The sequence below is a fragment of the Ascaphus truei genome, chromosome 17, assembly GCF_040206685.1.
Source record: "Ascaphus truei isolate aAscTru1 chromosome 17, aAscTru1.hap1, whole genome shotgun sequence".
In the NCBI taxonomy this organism is placed as follows: Eukaryota; Metazoa; Chordata; class Amphibia; order Anura; family Ascaphidae; genus Ascaphus; species Ascaphus truei.
Window position 1 is genome coordinate 26,033,615 of NC_134499.1, and position 15,341 is coordinate 26,048,955.

The window sequence follows — 15,341 nt, forward strand, 5'->3', positions numbered from 1 at the left end:
TGTGTGTGTGTATGTGTCTGTGTGTGTCTCTGTGAGTGTGTGTGTCTCTGTGAGCGTGTGTGTCTGTGTGTGTCTCTGTGAGTGTGTGTGTCTCTGTGAGTGTGTGTGTGTGTGTGTCTGTGTGAGTGTGTGTGTGTGTGTGTGTGTGTGTGTGACCTGTGGCCCGTCACTCCGCCTCAGGCCAATGAGAGGTGTGCGGGGGCGGGCAGACCAAGGGAGCCATCTCATTGGCCTGAGGTGGAGTGACAGGCCAAAGGTCCAATGTGATTGCCGCTAGGGACAGGACAACCAGACACGCATACTACCCTTTGAGAAATATATATATATATTTTATTTTTTATTTTTTTTATTTTATAAATATAGTAACAGATGGAATGTTAATGTTTAAGCTATTGGGTGTTATGAGTGTTTAAACTATTTGTTTTTCCAGATGCAGCTCCCACCAAAATGTTATGCAGTGTGTGTGTGCAGCGCACAGCAAGAAGTTGAGATACAGCTGCACGCTTTGGATAGAGCAACTGGGAGTCTGTGAGTACGTTTACCTGGGCCAACCCAATGAGGCAGGGGAGGTGTCTCCGTGCACCTACCCCTACCTTCAGGGTACTTTAGAGCCCTTTGATAGGCTTAGTGCTTGATTATTTTAGTAATCATTACTCAGTATTTTGCTCTTTTCCTTTCAACATTAAGGTACAGATCCAAGTATTTCAGCGCACCACTCCTTCACTATACCCACCAAAATGTTATTGGGAAGAAAAGTTCTGTCAGTATTTTTTTGATACCATCTTTATCATCTTCAGCCCGTGTTGATCCGCTGCTTAATGAATGCCTATCCTAATATTTGAATGAGCTTTTGTTTACCCTCCAGGGATTCATAGCACCCTCTGCCTTTTCTTGAACAAGACAATCCAGCCTCCGGAGAATGAGGGACATTGCTTTTAAGGTGTATTCCATATTTTCCTTATGTATAGCATTGAAAATAATACCACACTTGTACACTGTAATGTAGAACCTTTTACATAGTTGAGAAATAAACTTCCATTCAGGCACTTATTCTATTTCAGATGTAGTGGTCGATCTAGCTATTTTTTGGCAGAAATTCCACATGAAAGTCAATTGGGAATTTCGTCCAAAAACGCCCCGGTTGTCCACTTTGGCTGATATAGAATAAGCCCCTTATTGTTCAACTGCAAACTTTATCTTTATTTTAAAATAGTTTGGAAACGACGTTTTTTTGGGGTTCCCTTTGAATGATGTGGTGTAGGGTTATATGATTGGTTTAATGCTTTGGTTGTGTTTTAGGTATTCTTGTTTGTTCACCATTTTGAGAGATTAAAAATAAATATTTTTAAAAAATATTTCTAAAAAAAATAAAGAAAGAAAGAAAAAGAAAAGAATAAGAGAAAAAAAATACTAATTTATATCATTGAATATTACAGCATGAAAAAAAAAAAATATGGCGTCAAATAAACAGTTTTTTAGAAGTCCAGAATCATGGTCCAACTGGTAACTGATGAGGCAGCATGGAATACACACAAACAACAGTATCTCTACACCCAGCTAAGACAACGCCTTCCTTCTGCTTATCTTGGAATAAAGAAGACTGGACAGAGGAATGGAATGTGCTATATTTCTTGCAACAACTTGTAAAGGAACTTTGTCAACATGAGAATCCATCATGTACAACGTTCTCAGCTTTGGGAAGACTTGCCAATGGAATTCTGATGAAAAGGGCACCCAAATAAAGAAAAAGGCGAGAAAACGTCAGGTATTGTCTGACAGGTACATTGGGGAGATTATCAGGTTCTTACCTATTTCAGAGTTATATCTAGTGTTACATTTGAATAATGAATGCACTGGCTAACAATCAGAGTATCTTCCATTTCTTGGCACGCCTTTGTTTTGCATGCCTGAGGTACTGTAGCGTGCAGGTTAGATGTATAGGTTTCATGTAATTGTTACAAATACACACAAAATTTAGTAGGGCGTGAATGGTAATTATCTTAGCCATAATGTTGATGTAAGGTATTTTTAAAAATACTCCCAGTGCTTTGCTTTCTGTACCAACAAGGCAGAACTATTGTGCAGGGACTTTACATTGCCAAAAAAAAGGCAAGCAGATATCTCCTATTGATAGGCACTCGGAAAGAGAAGATTAGAAAATAGGATTTTAGAACCAGGGCTCAGATTTGCGAAAAGGCTTACAAAACATTAGCACACCTCAAATGAATAGAAGCTAGGCTGTCCCTAAGCTTAGCACCGTTTAGTGAATCGTGGCCTAAGCCTAATCAAAGTAATCCTCATTACTGTGACTGAGCCTATGTTGGTGGCCCTGTTATCTGTGAACTAGGAGAATTTGCGAAATAAGCAGTAATTTTTGCAGCTCCCCAAACAAAACAAACACATTTTGAACTAGGTATTGAAATGTGTGTGTGTATGTATGTATGTATGTATGTATGTATGTATGTATGTATGTATGTATGTATGTATGTATGTATATATATATATATATATATATATATATATATTTATTTTTATTTTTTACATACAGTCTTGAAAATGCAAAGGCAGCAGTACAACCAACTGCACACTGATGATACCCATTAAGGTTGAAACATGTCTGTGAATGGTTTCTCTGGCTTTGCATCTGATTCCCATGCTGTGCTTTAAAGCTGTGTTAACAGCGAGTATTAGCTTATATGGGCTCCATGTAACAATGGTTTTCCAGGCAAAATGTGACACATTGTGTGCTCATTTGCATGTCATTTCCCAGAATCCCTTGCTGCAGTGGAAGCACTGTATGCTGGGTGATAATGGTGAAAGGCAGACCTGCCTAAGACATGTGAATGTGCTCACAAGTGATCTTTTTATTTGTTATATGCAATACGGTGGAGGTTTCTTGTTGCCTTTGTCACCCACCATAACTTAAAACGTATACACACACACACAAAGAAAAAAAGAACCAGCGCTAGACGTGTATAAAAAAAATATTGTGGGAAATAAAGGAAAATATGAGCTCAAAAATGTATCAAAAATGAAGACATGTAGTGATGAGGGGAATTAAAACTAAAAAGGATGCAGCTCTGATGAGGATAAATCCAATCCACAAAATACACCAAAGAGAAAAAAGGAGCGCAATCCAAGATAGAAAAATGCATAAATCTGGGCTATTTATTATAAAACACAGGGAAATACACAGTCCCAATAGCTCAAGACAAGGTGTAACAAACAAATAACAAGACAATAGCCAAATACAACTTCAGAGGGAATATTAATACCAATGAAGTGTCCGAGAAACAAGCTGATGAGGAGATATAGGAGTAGAGATATTAATAGCCGCTACAGCCTGTAGCCACTTCGAAGTCTCAATTGATAGAAGCTAATACGTGTAATGCAGCAAATACTGATATTATTTCCTGATTGAAGATAGATCAGTGACACATATGTTGCAAGGTGTAGCCACTTGTTAGTAGCAAAATGTAATCATTTGTAGGCTGGAAATTTGTTTCTGTGAATTGAATGTATAATGTCTGTTCATTTAATGTAACAATGATCATTGCTCTGTGCCCAGCACATACTTGAAAAACGAGAGGTAACTCTCAATGTATTACTTCCTGCTCATTTTTTTTAATTATAAATAAATAATTTATCTCCAGAGATAAGAAGCGATTCTGCAATACACATTTTGTTGCTTTTAATAAAAAGGCGAAAAGTTATTCCTCGCCATCAAAGTTCATCTAGCGCATTCAAAACGTAGAAAGTCGCCTATTTTGACTCTGCACTGTTCGCGTAGATTTTATGACTGTGTTTTACTATTTAACACCGGAACACCGCAACTGCTGGTTGTGCAAGACAAAACCTGTTCTTCCTGTCTGTATTCAGAGAAGGTAGAGATTACCAAGGAATTTATCGACCTGAGAACTCAGTCTGTTTTTTTGCACTGCGTTGAGAAGGTCTAGGAAAGGAAGCCAACGACGGTAAGTCCATGGCGTTCATGTATAAATAAAGGGGGAGCATAGAATGAATGGAATATAGGAACAGAAACTGATAACCTTCTGCTACTGGAGCCGCCAGCAGAGACATTCTTCTTGTTGATGGTTGTTTCTAGATCAGGGGTGGCCAACTGCAGTCCTCAAGGGCCCCCAACAGGTCAGGTTAAGGATATCGCTGCTTCAGCACAGGTGGCTCAATCATAAAGACTGAGCCACTGATTGAGCCACCTGTTCTGCAGCAGGGATATCCTGAAAACCTGACTTGTTGGTGGCTCTTGGCTGCAGTTGGCCACCCCTGAGCTAGAATATGATTTTTGGAGGGAGTGAGAAGACAGTGCAGATATTCAGCGGCGATATTTCCCCTGCATCTTCACTTGCATATTTAATAATATGTTTTTCTTACATAGATCTGACAGTGTATATACTGCTGTACAGAGAATTGTGCTGCCACACTGAGCCCCTGCCTCGTGGAGCTTACAATATTTAGCACAAAGCTACTGCATTTTCACTGGAAAGTCTATCCCTCCCATCAGATGTAGATTTTTCTAAGAATAGCTGACTTGGGAATATAGGATCTGAAACTTAGCCCTATGGAAAGGGGAATCAAGACTTGAATGGTCAAGACAAATTATTGTAGCACAAATTTGGGGATAGCATTAGTAACTGTAAGCCGTGGATTGGAGCCTCCAGAACTCTTTGTGTCATCAAACGTGCCTATCACCAGACTTCGTTTTGGAAAGTTTGGGCGCATGTTAACATGTACTGTATGCCAACCTGAGCCAAAAACACAGCCAATAAGTTCTCAGCAAATAACATTGAAGATGCCTCTGGATTCAAGATTTATACAGTTATTGGATGCTAATTACTTTGAATTAATACAAATATTTTTGACATTGTTGTCCCCCCAAAAGATAATAAATACATTCAGATATATTTGCATATTGCACAGGACTCATCTCTATTAGGTAATTGAGTGTATATAGCAATTCCTTTAAAAGTGGTCGAAAACGTACAAGCAGTTCTACCCAGAGTATTACCTTATAAATAGGAAAGTATCACTTACATACTGTAGCATAGGAATGTGTAGCCTAACTTTACAGAACCTAGATCATGTGTATTTGAGGTCGCTGCTCTACAAAACACAGAAATATGTGCATACAGAGACCTAGTTGAACACTTACATAGTATACACACACTTCCACACATAGTTATCCGCAGGGCCACAAACAGATTTCACACCTCATGACCCCCCCTTCCCCCACCTCGCGGGCCCCCTCTATTTCCCTCCCTCTTTCCATGAATTTCTCTCTCCTCCGTCTTACCTCTCACTCTCTCCATTAATTACCCCACTCACTCAATCCCCCCGCCTCACATGTATTTCTCTCCCCTGCGACTCACTCTTACTCCCTCTTTTCCTCACTCACCCCCTCTCTCCTCTCACTCAATCCCCCTGTCAATTACCCCACTCAATCCCCCTCCTCAGACGCATTCTCTCCCTTCTCACAATTCCCCTCACTAAATATACAAAAAAAGAGACCTCCTAATGCAAAAAACTTCCCACCCCCCAAATACATACAAAAAAATCCCCTCCCCCAAATAGATACAGCCCTCCCCGACCCCTAAATATATACAACACCCCAAATATATACAAACCCCCCAAATACTTACACAAAATACCCACCTCCCCAATACATATAACCCCCCCATACATATATAAAAAAACAAATACATAGAAAAAAAGACCCCAATGCTTATTAAAAAAGGCTCCCAATAATCAAATTTTAAACGTGACGTCGTGTGACCCCGCGGTGTAGTTTGACGCCGGCTTACCAGGACGATGTTTCACTGGAAGGGAAGTGTATTATAAAGGCCTTGCGTGGTCCCCCGGCATTCAATTTAAATGCCTGGGGAGAGAGCGCGAGACCTCTAAATGCCAACCCCCCCCCCCCCCCGAAAATCTAGCACCCCCAGTACTATGTAACTATGGGCCTCATGCAGAGAGCATAGAATTTTAAAAATGGCGAATTTCATAAAAAGTAGCTTTTTTGGAGAGTTTTATTCTCCATATGCAGAAAAGTGCGAATTCTGCTATGTTTAACATGGATGCGTGTGGCGAGTTTAAATTGGCGAGATGCGCGCTTCAGAAACGTGTAAAAACAAATTCGCGCCTTTTTTTTCCCCTTTACTATAGGCGGCGAGCGCCATCTTGCCATATTTTCGTGGCGCGGCAAAAATGCGAGAATCGCGCCTTTTTTTGGCGCGAACAGCCGCTACTTGCCGTTCGCACCTCTCTGCATTCGGAGAGTTTTAAAAATGGCGCGATGGAGGTTCTCGCCAGCCGCGAGGCGAGTTTTAAACATAGAAATAAAAAAATGGCGCGTTTTTCGCAACTCGCCATTTTATGCCGTTTTCTGAGGGAAATTGAACAAAAAATGGCGAGTTTTGAAATAACGATGCTCTCTGCATGAGGCCCTTTGGGCCTCATGCAGAGAGCATAGAATTTTAAAAATGGCGAATTTCATAAAAAGTAGCTTTTTTGGAGAGTTTTATTCTCCATATGCAGAAAAGTGCGAATTCTGCTATGTTTAACATGGATGCGTGTGGCGAGTTTAAATTGGCGAGATGCGCGCTTCAGAAACGTGTAAAAACAAATTCGCGCCTTTTTTTTCCCCTTTACTATAGGCGGTGAGCGCCATCTTGCCATATTTTCGTGGCGCGGCAAAAATGCGAGAATCGCGCCTTTTTTTGGCGCGAACAGCCGCTACTTGCCGTTCGCACCTCTCTGCATTCGGAGAGTTTTAAAAATGGCGCGATTGAGGTTCTCGCCAGCCGCGAGGCGAGTTTTAAACATAGAAATAAAAAAATGGCGCGTTTTTCGCAACTCGCCATTTTATGCCGTTTTCTGAGGGAAATTGAACAAAAAATGGCGAGTTTTGAAATAACGATGCTCTCTGCATGAGGCCCTTTGTATCATTAGGTAAAGTGTAGCAGTGCTGGGACACTCCTGCTGTGGAGTAAAGGAATGTAGACATTTGTCTATGCCCCGCAGTAAGCTGGTTAGGTGCAGTGTATCACTTTACTGCTCCCCCACGGTCACCGCACAGATCCTCCCATTAGTCACACGTATGGTGCTGGGGATGCTGCATGCGCCGCCCCTGGATTTAGACACTTTCACATTATGGTATGAGTATGTATGTTACTCATCCTACGTACAGCACCCCCACCCAAAATATTGTTCCTGGACTCCTGTCAAAAGCAGCTTAACACAATAATACAGCAAGTCTTATTTTTCGATGCATTGGCCAAGTTTCACAAGCAGGTTGTCACACCATTAGTGAGACGTGTTATGTTTCACCAATAAGGAGCATGTCGCTACCATTTGAATAGGTGATATACACAATATATATTTTCCTATTTCATAAAAAGGAAATAACAGTGAAAGAAAAACAAAAATAAGGAGTGGTCTAGAAAACCCAAGATATTCTTTGCCCTTACCTTTAATACTGATATATAGTATTGTATGTACAATATATATGTGTATATATATATATATATATAATATATATATATACCGCGCATCAATATATATATATATATATATAATCAAAATCGAATAGCCGATACCATTCTGTGGCTAACAAAATGCTTTTCTTTGTGCGAGCTTTGCAATTTAAGACTGATCTCAGGGAGAAGGAGCGGCTCAGTGACCAACGACACTGACTGGCACTGAATTTGCGAACCTGGTTCAATTCCCAGTGTCGCCTCCTTGTGACCTTGGGCACGTCACAATATCTCCCTGTGCCTCAGGCATCAAAAACATAGATTGTAAGCTCTACATGGCAGGGACTGTATCTGTAAAGCGATACTTAATACTAGCAGCGCTATACAAGAACAAGCTGCTATTATTATTATTTTCCGCAAAAACGCAAAATTTAGGAGAAGTTTGGGAAGAACAGTTGAACATTATTTGTACAGCTCTACTGCTATGGAAGGAATCTGTGAAACTATTTGTGCCAGGGCTACTAAATGACTTTACACATAGGTCAGCTTTGTGATAACTAAAATGTATAGTCCTTGGACAATAACAATGATTTGACCTGTCCCTCCAGTCCAGTTCTGCACTGCAGATCAAAGAGCGGCAATGGGTTGACATTGAGTGCACTATGGAGTAGACCTGGATAACTCCCTTTCTCATCATAGGGGAAGGTAATTAATTCACCAGCAAAGGGAAACAAAAGGTTCCTGTCTATGGAGACATATTGGGAAATTAAGGCCCATAATGCACAATTTATCAATCAAATGAACATAAGGTTAGTGTGTTCCTTATTCCATTGGTAGCCCTCAGAATATAATGATTTACAGTGCTGCCCATCGCATTGCACAAAAATATACACACAATGGGTTCTCTCAGTATCAATGCAAAAGTGGTGTCAATCTGGATCAAAAACATTCCTCCAAATCATTCCATTGAAAACAATAGGACTTTTTTCTAACACATCCGGGGGTACTTTTTTGCCCCACATCTACACTACTTTTGCCTTTATACATAGACACCAACGCCTCATTCTGCAAGGCCTTAAAATTAATGTCCTACAAAAGGGGGAAGAGGAACAGACATATACGGAACCGTGGTTTGCATCACACAACTGTGTTCACGGGCTTTTCTGTGTTTCCTCTACAACAGCCACTTTGAAAACATGAAGATTGCTTCCTTCAACATCAGGCGCTTTGGACTGAAGAAATGTTCAGACAGCAAAGTCATGTCAATAATCATTCGGGTAAGTCAACTAAGCGCAGCTGTATTTTGTTGAAGCAAATATGTTGGTGCAGATCAGAGACGATGGAGGAAGTGAGATGTAAAGATTCTGTTCCTAGTATTTAGTATTAGTTCAAAGTTATTGTAGCTGTGTTAGTGCACGATAAGTGTAGCGTTACTGTATGTTGTGATCATTTTAATGGGCCAGCGATAGAGTTCTTTGTAAATGAGATATTAGTGTACAGTGAACACACAAATAAGAGATTTAAGACCCAAAAACATAACCTAGAATCCCTGGCTGCAGTGGAAGCACCGTTTGCTAAGCGATAATGGGGAAAGACAGTTACAAGTTTGCAGGTTTGCAGATCTGTCTGAGACATGCATATGCACCACAAGTGGTGTTTTTATTTACTGTGCACAGTACGGTGGAGGGTTTTTGTCATTTGTTTTTTTACCCACCATAACTTTTTAACTGTCTGGTTAGACGCACGTACCGGCTTCACATTCCATAGCCAGCAACCAAGTGCGCACTGATGAGACCCAAAATGGTTGAAAAGCTGTCTTTGAGTAGGTTTACTAGCTCTGCACTTTTTAATCCAGGCTGTGCTGGAAAGCTGTGTAAGGCTCCGGCCAGGCTGGGAGCGGGCGCGCTGGCGCTCGAGCGCTGTGACGTCATGTGCTCTGCTCGGCCGGGCGATTTCTGGACAGCTAGTCGCGTGCACGAGGGGGCGTGGCCATGACATCACGGAGCTGGTTCGCCCTCATTGGGCGAACCACTCATGTGACGCATCAGCGAACAGCCAAATCAAATTTGGTTGTCTCGCCAAGCAGCAAGCGCACGGGAGCGCGCACGCACCCTCACCCTGGACGAGGGCATTCAGAGTTATCACTCTGAGCGCGCCGCGCGTGAGCGTGGTTCACTCCACCCTGGCCTTAGCCTAATCCGGCAGGCACAAGCTTATAGGGATCTATTTTAAAATGGATATGAAGTAAAGTGACATACTGTGCTCATTTGCATGTCATTACCCAGAATCCCTGGCTGCATTGGAAGCACTGTCTGCTAAGGTATAACGGGGAAAGTGCGGGTTGCAGACCTGTTTGAGACATGCCAATGCACCACAAGTGGTGTTTTTATTTGCTGTACACAACAATTGCAGAACGCTTACAAACAATTTGCCTTAAAAAAAACCAGAAAAGTCACAAAATCAACCAGACCCCCATGTCAGAAACCCACTGATTACATTAGCACTTTTGTACATTTTTACAGAAAATGTGTAAATAAACGTAGGAGTAAAATGATAAGATAATATCCTTACAAGCTGTTGATTTCAGATTGTGTCACGCTATGACCTCATTGTGATTTTGGAAGTCTTCGACGCGAAAGAAAAAGCGGCCAAAAAGCTTGTTGAGCAGTTAAATAAGTAAGTGTTGCAGAAATACGGATCTCTATTCTCCGATGCTAAACCGTGGGCGCTGGAAATCTACCTTCATTGTGACAAGGTCGAATGAGTACCATGGCATTATATGTTAACTCTTTCATTGTACTGATGTACATCAGGGGTGGCCTACTACAGTCCCAAAGGGCCACCGACAGGTCAGGTTTTCAGGATATCCCTGCTTCAGCAGAGGTGGCTCAAATCAGTGGCTCTGTCTTTGATAGATTGTGAGCTCTGCAGGGGCAGGAACTCGTGCTAGCAAAAATGTTAAGCACAGCGCTGTACAAGAAAAAAATATTAGTATTATTAAACAGCGCAATTGCTGGAGTAATGCCTCAAATCAATGAAAGACTTTCCCTCAAAGTCTTATTGCAGCGGTTCTCAACTCCAGTCCTCAAGCAACCCCGCCCTTCCCCCTCCTATGCTAGTATCGTATTTCTTTCTATGGTATTTGTACAGGGCAAGAATAAGACCAATGATGGCTCAGTGAGTAAAAGACACTGACTGGCACTGAGAGCGTGAAGCAGGGGAGCCTGGTTCAATTCCCGGTGTCGGCTCCTTGTGACCTTGGGCAAGTCACTTTATCTCCCTGTGCCTCAGGCACCAAAAAACATAGATTGTAAGCTCCACGGGGCAGGGACTTGTGTCTGCAAAATGTCTCTGTAAAGCACCACGTATAACTAGCAGCGCTATACAAAAACATGCTATTATTATTAACATGCTATTATTATTATCAGATCAGTGTAACACAATGTGCTGCCTGAATTCTGTAAAACAGGGTTTCCTATCCCGAAACAGATAAGGCCGAATCCTCCTACTATGTTTCGTTAAACCTGGGTACAGTATAAGGACAAAGTACATTTCCCAGCAAAAGCATTACATGTATTGTGCATTTTGGGCTTTTCTATTGAAATGTAAGAAGTTAACACTATAAAACAAGCGTCAACATGGTAGACAAGGTTTACCCGAGTTCTTCAACCTTCCTGTATGAACACACACACAGGAATAAGGAGGTGTTCAGGGTGGCAGCTACGTAACGTGCGCGCGTCCGACGCAATTTCGGGTTGTTCGGTGGGAGTGTTCAAACTGAAAATTCCACCGGCGGCAAAGTGCAGCGTTGACGCAGCGACATTTTGCCGCTACAACCCAAAATGATATTTCGGGCTACAGTCGCGTCACGTGAGCTGATGCAGCGAACCAGCTCCGTGACACGTTCGCCCCGCCACACCCCCAAACCTTGCGACCCGACTCCTGCAGCCTGGACACAGATCGCTGGGCTGCAGAAGCACGTGGGGGAGGCGCACACGGACGCGTCCGTAGCAGCCACCCTGATCTGGGCATAAGCCTCCATGCATTTGTTTTATTTTTCAGGAGCTGTGATGGAGCCACTTATAATTATATTGTGAGCAAGCCTTTGGGAAGGGGGGACTACAAAGAACAATACCTCTTTGTCTTCCGGTAAGCAACATTTTCAGAACTTCTTCCATTCCTGCACAAAAGTTGGCAGTTCAGGTGACCTAGCTTTTCTGGGACATTACTTATTACTCTTGTGTACTAACCACCCCCCCCCCCCCGGCAGGGAAGGGGTTATAAGCATGTGATAAGAGTAAGCTGAAAGGACATTAATATTTCTAAATTACCAGCCCTTCGCCAATGCGGGATACCCTTTATTACCCCACCCTGGTTGCTAAACACAAATGTATGTATAGTAACAGACATGAAGGTTAATCTAAAATGAAGAGGCTGATGATGGCCTAATATGATGGATATAGGTGAAGAAATACTTTGTGGCAGGTTGTGTGAAGCATAATGCCAAAATGTCACATTTTGTATCAGCTCAAGTTGTTCCCAAAAGGTCATAAGAAGCAGACACAGACTACACCTAAACTCCCCAAAGGATCAGTGCAGTGCCAAACGGCTGCTCTGCCTGTAGCATCGCTGTGATCTTGGATGCAAAGTGGGGAAGTTTAGTTTCATGCTTATTTTGCTCTCAAAACATGAGCAGCTCAACATTCAGTCCAACATTAAATGTAAAAAACTGCAAATAGGCCTGATCGGTCCTCTGTCCAAGGAGTGAGGGGGTCAAGCTACTTACCAGCATTATCAGCCCAGGGCGCTCGTTTGTGTGATGTTGTAGAAGATGAAGGAATCAATATTACACCCCTTCTCCTTCATTCTTATACCGTCTTCCTCTCCTTATTGCCTTGTTCTCTTCTGTTCCCCATTTCTATATTATCCACCGTTACCTTCTTGCCCACTGCACTTAATCCCATGTCACGTTAGTATCCTGGTTAAACCTTCTTGGTGGTTGAAGCCAAACCTCATGGCGTCTCCCAGTCTTCTCATAGAAACTATCCCCTCCTCCCCCATTCAATACGATGAGCAGCTGAGAACTGGTAAATCAAACACCTGACTCCATGATACTTAAATAGAAGTCCATTAATATATTACTGTGCGCTATCCCACTTCTCACAATAATCTGTTTCCTTATCGTTCCAGAGAGAACATGGTGAAGGTAAAGGAAGTGTACCAGTACGAAGACATGCAACATGGAGATGAGGATTCCTTTGCACGCGAACCCTTTATTGTCCGATTCGAGTCACAAAAGACAGGTTTGGAATAAATGCTCCCGTCGCTAGGTCGACCCGGGTGTACATGTTGTGTGGACGTTGGGTTTCTCCAAATTGGGAAGACAACTCCTGCCCCCATCTTAAAGTAAAATGTGATTTAATAAAAATCCTTCGTGTCAGTCATTTTGCATATCATGTTTACAACCCTACCAATACAACAAGGCCCTCCAGAAGTGTGGCTACAGTGAAATAATCACTGACGTATGGAGTGATAATGGATGATACGCAAACTCCTTCATTGCACAACGGGAAATATTTTTTTTTTTAAAGATTCAGTCATAAATAGATATCAATTGACATTCTGGGTAATGCACTCAAAACTGCTTCCAATTAACACAAGAGACAAAAATGATCATAGATGTAAAATTCGTCACAAAGTTTGTGGCCCACGATTCCTTGCAAACCATTCTGTTTCCTCTCTCGCAGCTGTGAAGGACTTTGTCCTGATTCCAGTACATACCACTCCCAAAGACTCTGTCCAGGAAATTGATGAGCTGTATGATGTTTTTCTTGATGTTAAAAAGAAATGGGGAACCGAGGTAATGTTCCAGTACAAGGAACTCTTTCATTCCTTTCCCCGAGTGCTACTTTTATGTCTTCAAGTACATGGTTCCCATTACGTGTTATATTATTATGTCACGTGTATTACTGCTGTGCCGCACTATGTACATGGATGGCGCTATATAACGATATACATAGTCATTCAATAACGGTCTTATATCGTCTAACTTCCTAGGGAAGAATTGTCGCCCCACCCATAAAAAATCACACGATTTGCAGAGTGAAAGCAAATTAACTTGCCAAATATTTACAAATGCAAAAACATCCTGATTTGTAGCACAAACTACCATACCTTAATTAAAAATACATCAATCTTATTCTTCCTAATCAACGTTACTTCGAGAGCATTGGTGGCCAATGCCAGTCCTCAAGAGCCACCAACATGTCAAGATATGCCTGATTAAGCTCAGGTGGCCACTCTTGTTCTAGAGCTTCATATACCAGTGTCCGGGTTATCTGTTTTAGAGGCTCTAATGTTACCTCTCTACATGTTCTAGAGGTGCTGCGAATTCATTCCCGTCAGGACTCAAAATATAAATATCAAGATTTTTTTTAAATGTGCGACTGTGCCTTCATTGTTCTGATATGTGCTGAGCATACTGCCAGTACTATACAACAGCAGCATGCTGGTATGTTTGCATCTCTCCATGCAGACAGTGATGCTGCTTGGAGACTTCAATGCTGACGGCGCATACGTCTCAAACAAGAAAATGAAGACAATACGACTAAGAACAGATACTAAATTCCATTGGTTGATCGATGATGACAAAGACACCACAGCAACCAACACAACAGACTGCTGCTATGATAGGCAAGTTCCTGCTCTCCTGCAAGACAGCGACCATGCCTCGGAATGAGGTAGTTTTACTAGTGGACACCTATTAATAAGGACACAATAAAAATAGCCTGTCAAATTTAGCAACACATTGTAAAACGGGATTATGTAATTGGTTTAAATAAATCTGACCACCAAAATTACAGTTGTATTTGAACATCTTGACTAGACCACTCAAAATCATACTTTAATTCTGCATGTGTGGGTTAATGTTCAAAACCTAAACATTTTAGTTCCACAAAGCAGAGAAATCCATTGCTAGGGCTTCCAGTACGACAAAGAACTAACCACCAGGGTTTGTCATATTTGAAAGGAGATCATGTTTTAAATGCTGCTCAGTGCATACACATTTGCTTTAGACAGGTGGACAATCATTATCCTGTTTGTGTTTCCGATTTCAGAATTGTTATTCACGACGATATGTTTAAAGACATTGTGCCAAACTCAGCCAAGCCCTTTAACTTCCAAAAGGAATATAAACTGACAGACGAGGAGGTAAGTATAGGCTGTTTTATACCAATTGGAAACAATATACAGAATTGCAGTAGTATGGTGAATCTTAAAACAATCAGTCCAATCCCATAATAATTTAAATATTGAACATTTTAAATATATAGCTCTGTATCCTGTAATTCTATGGTATGGGTGTCTGATGCAAAGAATGGCAACCACCTAAACAATGAATCATATGCAATAGCTCAAACCAGTCTCTTTCAAAGGACTAAAAAAAATTGCTTATAACCATGTGATGCTTTTATATGTATGAGAAAGTGTACCCCTAACTGTGTTACTACAGCACTTTATGGAAATTGCTACATCAAGGTCTTCAGCTTGTATCATATAATTTAACCTGCATGAGACCACAACCAGTGCATTGTTTGTAGTGCAACCATGCAGCAGTGTTTAACATGCCTTTACATTTTCAGGCATTGGCTGTAAGTGATCACTATCCGGTGGAAGTGGAACTTAAACCAAAACCAGCAAAATCCGCCAAGAAGCGACGCCTGTGAAGAATCTGTCGTTTAATGTTCCAACAGCTCTCTATATAAACAGGGGGAAAATTATAAAATCATGTGTGGACTGTATGGGACGCCAGATGAACTAGGCACGGTCAATAAAAATGTGACTGTCAAA

At 41.5% G+C, this 15,341-nt stretch overlaps 1 protein-coding gene across 3 annotated transcripts; it reads left to right on the forward strand.

Annotated features, from left to right (window-relative positions):
- The first annotated feature begins 3,833 nt into the window (after positions 1-3,833).
- LOC142468156 (deoxyribonuclease gamma-like) lies at positions 3,834-15,341 on the forward strand. Of its 3 annotated transcripts, XM_075574346.1 has the most exons (10): positions 3,883-3,974; positions 8,099-8,195; positions 8,674-8,767; positions 10,078-10,166; positions 11,553-11,639; positions 12,681-12,793; positions 13,238-13,350; positions 14,026-14,183; positions 14,609-14,702; positions 15,134-15,341. In XM_075574346.1, exons 3-10 carry the CDS (start codon positions 8,687-8,689, stop codon positions 15,215-15,217), a joined length of 819 nt encoding a protein of 272 aa, XP_075430461.1. In that variant the 5' UTR covers positions 3,883-3,974; positions 8,099-8,195; positions 8,674-8,686; the 3' UTR covers positions 15,218-15,341. The 3 variants fall into 3 exon arrangements, with proteins under 3 accessions (XP_075430460.1, XP_075430462.1, XP_075430461.1); XM_075574345.1 differs by lacking the exon at positions 8,099-8,195 and having other exon boundaries at positions 3,834-3,974; XM_075574347.1 differs by lacking the exons at positions 8,099-8,195; positions 15,134-15,341 and having other exon boundaries at positions 3,834-3,974; positions 14,026-14,230.